At 33.2% G+C, this 6,000-nt stretch overlaps 1 protein-coding gene across 1 annotated transcript; it reads left to right on the top strand.

Moving 5' to 3' along the window:
* Positions 1 to 366: 366 nt before the first annotated feature.
* Positions 367 to 5,693, top strand: LOC137932399 (large ribosomal subunit protein mL62). The gene is made up of 5 exons (XM_068776003.1): positions 367 to 613; positions 1,685 to 1,786; positions 2,486 to 2,569; positions 3,591 to 3,760; positions 5,368 to 5,693. The coding sequence occupies exons 1-5, from the start codon at positions 461 to 463 to the stop codon at positions 5,459 to 5,461; spliced, it is 603 nt and encodes a 200-aa protein (XP_068632104.1). The 5' UTR covers positions 367 to 460; the 3' UTR covers positions 5,462 to 5,693.
* The last annotated feature ends 307 nt before the right edge of the window (positions 5,694 to 6,000 follow it).

Raw genomic sequence — 6,000 nt, forward strand, 5'->3', positions numbered from 1 at the left:
TTTATTACAAAATGACAGATTACCTAAAATATTTCAATACACATAAGTAGTTATAAGTCTGTAATAATGTAAAGTACCCCATAATCGATGTTAAGTGAAATCGATAATAAAATAAAAGTAAAGCTTATATTTGCTTAAAAAAATTATGCGGCCATTCAAACAATTTAAAGAATATATATTCTTAACTAAGAAATACTAGTAATTTCATCAAGATGAATAACCAGAGTAATCTTTTAATTTGTATAAAATAAGAAAGAGAATAAGTAAGATTAATGAACCAGCCAAACCTTATGTTCACTATCGTTGTCAAAAAAATATTTAAAAGTATTACTGTCAATGTCAGTTGATGTCAATTGCGAGGTTACTTTTACCGAGGTTTTGGATTAGCGTTGATTATAAATTAATATGCATTAGATATATTAATATAATACTTGAAGGTGCGTTTTAATACATTTAAACAATGGCGATGCCTGTGCGAGTCAATAATATTAGTAGAATGGCTTTTACCGCCTTCTACTCAATGTTGTCGAAACGTCCTATGGCCTATAAGAGTGCGATTTCTCTTGAAACTTTATATCCGAACAGTTCCTTAAAGCTGACAACGCCTTCATTTGTAAGTATTTGACTATTGAATATTCTTAAACATTGTACTACTGTTAGAATTAAATATTAGTTTCCTCTTAATTTACTTTGCGTTTTAATATAAATAAATATATTTATGCTTACAACTGCTTTTCTTGAGTAAACACCACTGCAATATGTATTTAAAAACGTAAGCTGGAGGTATTTAATAATCTGTGTCCAACAACTTACTTTAAAATTGGCCTAAAACATCTAGGATCAATGTCAAGTGTAAATTGGGAAAATATTCTGTTTGAACCATCATCAGCTACTATAAAAGATGTCTGCGCTCTCTCTATGCCTCGAAATGCTTTACTATTAAGGGAAAACTCTATCTCAAAATATTTTTTTCATTAAAGATCTAATTTCATTATGAGGGAACAGAAAAAAATAGTTTTTTGTTTTAACTCTGTGGACAACCAAATGTGGAGGTACCGAAATGTATCATAAACACTGATGGTGGCTGTTCAGGCAACATCCCAATAGTGTCAATTGATGTGTCTTTAGGCCCTTATTGGACTTTTTCCGTGTATACTTCATAATGATGGGTCCATATAAAATTATTATCAAAAGATGACTTTATGTATATGTAAATATATTTTCTAAGAGAGAACTCAAGTTTTACTATTTATTAGGGGGACCGGAAAGTAATGTTGCTTTCTTAAGTTATATTCACAAAACTACATTTTTAAAAAGTTTTTATTTCTAATCAACAATATATTCACCTTCGTTATCAACAACCTTTTGCCATCAAGTATACAAATTTTCAATGCAATTTTGTAAAATATGTTGACAGAAATGACATTACTTTCGGATCCCTTTAATATATGAACACTTATACCTTTGTTATTAATATAATTTTAATGAGTAGAGAAAAATAATGTAAATATTATTTCTCATTTGATATGAGCATTGTCCCAAATCCTAGCAAAACTGTGAAGTTCATATAGTTATTCTAGCAGAGGCACCTCTTTTTCGCAAGCACTGAAAGGGTTAATCAGATATTTGATATTACTTTTTATTTTGTTTAATAAAATATAAACCTGGTTATTTATTATTTCAGACACCGGATCCCAAAGAGAAATTTTCTGGTTATATTCCAATGGATAAGTTGGATATATCTTATAGTGCTAGCTCTGGTCCGGGGGGACAAAATGTCAATAAGGTAACATATCAATAATTACTACTTAATTATATAGTTAATAGTAATTTTAGATATATATTATTTATTAACTGTATTACAGCCTTTGATAACCTTTTCTTTAAATGTATAATTCATTGAATTGTACATGACAACATGAACATTGTTCTACCATATCATTGTTTTAGCTCGTAAAAGCTCACTGTAAGGGTATGCCTCTCCCATACATATCTATGGGGGAATATTCTATAATTACCATGCTTGGCAAGTAGGTTGGCAACTGCAGTGTGGTACTTTAGTAAGCAGAGAATGTTGTTTCCCATATATATATATATATATATATATATATATATATATATAAAATTAATGCACAAAGTGTAAATCTTATATATGATGTACATATTCCAGGAATCAAACCCGCAACTTATGTTTGCAAATCTCAGTCCTTTATTGCTGGACTACCAGTGCTCAAGACATGTTATTACAGCTTATACATCTAAAATTTACTTGCTAATGTGTTTGCTTATGTTTGTTATGTAAATGTGACATTTATTTGTATGTGTTTTAGTGTATAGAGTTGGACAGAATTTTGTTGAGTCATCAAATTTTATATATTGACTAATAGTCAGTTTTGTACTTTTCATTTACACTTTTTTATGGCAAGTGTTTTAGTAAATATTCATTTTATTCATTTTCTAAATACTATGATATATTTTTTTACAGGTGCACACAAAAGTAGACCTCAGGTTCAAATTAAGTGAAGCGGATTGGCTGCATCCTGATATAAGGGAAAAGTTAATGGAACTGGTATGTTTGTTCATATACTTTTATAATTAAATTGTGTTAATCACTCTCTCAATAGAATTGCCTTTCACACGTCTTTCACTTTTAAACACGCTACACAAAAACGGTAAATAGTAGATTTTTAGTAAGCCATTGAATGATCCAGTGTTTATACAGAAACATTAAAGGATAAGACCTTTAAAATATTTTTAAGATATTTTTCATTTTGAGAATTTTTTATTTTTGGTACCATATAAATATAGACAGAAATTAAAGATTTAAGGCCTGATTGTTTTTGTTAGTTAATCTGTTTCAAATTATTTTGATTTCGTTGTAAGAAATGTGAATTCAGGTCTCTCTTTAAAAAACGTTTCCACTATAACCCATGGCTTTCCAAGGTTCTATTTTGGTAATGTGTCTCTTATCTAGTCTCTGTGGGCTGGTTTCCACTACTAGTGGCATTGTTCTCGTTTTGTGTTGGGAGTTAGTCTTAACAAGTCAACCCAACTCCTCGAGAAATTCCAACAGACCCTTGATCTCGGGGAGCCACCTCGGTGATCCAAGATAGCTAGCCCTGTACATTGAAGTAGTATGTACGCAGTCTCGTTGTCTTCCAGGCATGCCTTGCACAGAGGACTGTCTGTGACACCTAAAGTATATATATACACACGTTTGTTAAAAAGACCATGACTGGTTATCTGAGCATCATCCTACAGCAAATGTAAATAAATGTTGTATACAAGTCAAATAAACTGTGATACTGTAATTATCTGTGATCCAGGAATGAGAATGAGGGAAGATAGGCATTGTATGAATGAAGATATGAAAGGGAAAGAAAAATATTGTGTAGGATGAGAGAAGAATTATTAATAAAATTTAAATATTTACCTGATAATGTAAAGTTCGACTATAGAATGACTACACTACCATGTTACAGCGGAATTACTGTATCAATAATAAATATGTTAGTCATTTTACTAATTTTCTTTTACTGCTTGTCCAGGTATTCGAGTTCTGATGGTTTACTTTCTTATTCATTCAACAGCATGGTAAGAGGCTAACGAAGGAAGGGTACCTGATAATCCGATCTGACACCACGAGGTCCCAGCAGCTGAACCTGGCGGACTGTATGAAGAAGCTCCGCAGCATGATAAGAGATGCAGCTGTAACACAGAGGCAGCCTGCACCTGAGACTCTAGAGAAGATCCGCCAGAGGTGAGAATTTTAGCATGCCACCAGTATTTGGTGTAGGCATTTGATTTGACACCTCAAATATTAACATATTCGGTATGAGTTTGGAAAAAGGGTGGAGAAGTGCACCATTGCCTTACTTATAGGAGACAGTGAATGTCGCCATATCTTTTTGAGGTATTGCTGAAATATTATAAGTAAAAATGCAACTTAGGTAGGGTAATAATAAGGACAGTAATAATAAATTGTTAATTAGAATTAAGAAAATATAGAAATGATATACCAAAAGTGTAAGTGTCCTAAAATAAACATTAAAATTGAAACTGTACTGTGATATATCAAAAGGATGTGGTGAAGTGTTAATGGAATATAAATTAATGGTAAGAGAATGAATGAAAATGTGATAATGGAAGAGTGAAAGAGATTGTGAAGAACGGAAGAGGAGAGTAAAAATGTCCAACATTTACTGAAAAAAAACGTTTAAAATTAAAAAGGTCCATGTCTACAATATGGTAGAGAGTAGGGGAGGCGCCCAGAGACAGGGTCATGTATATAAAAAACTTATTAAACACAGGGGTCTGCTCTCACAGTGTGATATTAAGGTACACAGATGACGCTGCTGCCCATCCTCTAGAAACTGATCCCTCTTTCACACCCACGGAACAAAATGAACAATAAGGCACATCTTTTGTAGAACTGGTGCCCGTTGTTGAAATTATTTCTGAGAGTATAAAAATCAGTAATAGCATTCCATATGGAACAGGCATGTGGCATATTTCACACAAGAGCGTTTTATTTTTGCTAAAGTGGCAGTCTGAAGTGGCAGTGGGCATATTGCTCGTCCAACCGGTGGCTCTTGGAGTCTAAAGGTTCTTGAGTGGCGACCACGAGCTGGTAGACGCGGCGGGATTAGGCCTCCTACTACACTGATAACATAGTTGAAGTTGCGTCAAGTCGCTGGATGAAGGCAGTAGACTGTACAAGACTGGTTATTGTAGCGAACATGGGGTGAAGCTTTCACCTTGCAGTGAGCGTCTACAGGCTCATGTGAAGATGTTGATAATTGATGTGATGACCATATTTGATCATCTAAAGTTAAGTAGGGAGAGGAGTCTGGTTAAGAAATATCAATGCATTGCACGGAGGCATCCTTAAACTGTGAATCAATGGAATGTTAAGAATACATGTCGTTAAAAGTTTTATTTCTAAAACAGTGTTCCCATGGCTTAGTATGAATATAGTGTGCTTTGTTGTAGATGTAAAAGCCTTAAAGGGGTAATGTGTAGCACATTTGTGAGTGTAAAACCTTTTACACCTATTTCTAATCTACGTTGTATAAAGTGGTCACTATGAAATTTATTTTTTTCATTTGAATGTCACATGCCAATAACTTCTGATAGTACAAAGTCTACAGGGACGAATAGTAAACAATAATTAATTGAATATTCAGTAATCTGAATTTGAAAATTACCCTTTACTATGTATAATATATACATATTATATATAATACCTTTACTATGTATAATATAAAATAATATAATAATAACAATAAAATAAGTTGTACGTTCACTCCTATAAAGTTTTTACACCTATATTATCATCCTGTATAATTAGTTATATTTAATTTTCAGGCACTTAAATGCAGCGAGACTTCGCGTGGCCGTGAAACGTGAGGAGTCCCTGAAGCGCGGCCTAAGGCAACCGCCTACTGTTGTGGATTTATGATTTTTTTATTAAATTGAACACACGCAGGCCTTTAATGTCAGTATTTGCCTCATTACCGCTAAAATCATGGCGACAGTGTTAGTCACTGCCTGAAGTATGTGAGCGGTGATTCGGGAAAGCGAGATTGAAAGACGCACATGACATGCTTAAGAACAGATGGTTGACATTTGTCAACATTCACCATCCTATAAATTGAAATTAGAAAGACATGTTGACACATTTATTGAGAGAACATGAACATTGAGTGCGCAAATTTAAAAAAGGTTTTTGAATTGCAATAACTAGAAATACCTGGCATATAATTTTTGACATCCTGTATATTTATCTAGAATCTACCTGTCTAAATAAAAACTAAATATTTTTTTCGATTTTTGGTCTTTGTTAATTGTTAAGCGCGGGGCTGACGGCTGTCTGCGCCATCTATTAGTGACGTCCGGAATTAGAGCGTCCCGAACGCCATCTTGTGTCAAACATTAGAAACATAGTGTGCTATGATCTAATTCTTACAGGATACTTAACAATACTGACATTAGAGACCG

This window comes from Battus philenor, unplaced genomic scaffold (genome assembly GCF_028537555.1).
Source record: "Battus philenor isolate CCGP_79_NKW_IND1 unplaced genomic scaffold, ilBatPhil1.0.hap1 SCAF_9, whole genome shotgun sequence".
In the NCBI taxonomy this organism is placed as follows: domain Eukaryota; kingdom Metazoa; phylum Arthropoda; class Insecta; order Lepidoptera; family Papilionidae; genus Battus; species Battus philenor.

Excerpts from the sequence above, each read along its gene's own strand:
- LOC137932399 (XM_068776003.1), top strand. The coding sequence starts at position 461 with ATGGCGATGCCTGTGCGAGTCAATAATATTAGTAGAATGGCTTTTACC. Across the intron at positions 1,787-2,485 it reads GGGGACAAAATGTCAATAAG|GTGCACACAAAAGTAGACCT; the intron begins GTAACATATCAA and ends ATTTTTTTACAG. Across the intron at positions 2,570-3,590 it reads GGGAAAAGTTAATGGAACTG|CATGGTAAGAGGCTAACGAA; the intron begins GTATGTTTGTTC and ends TTCATTCAACAG.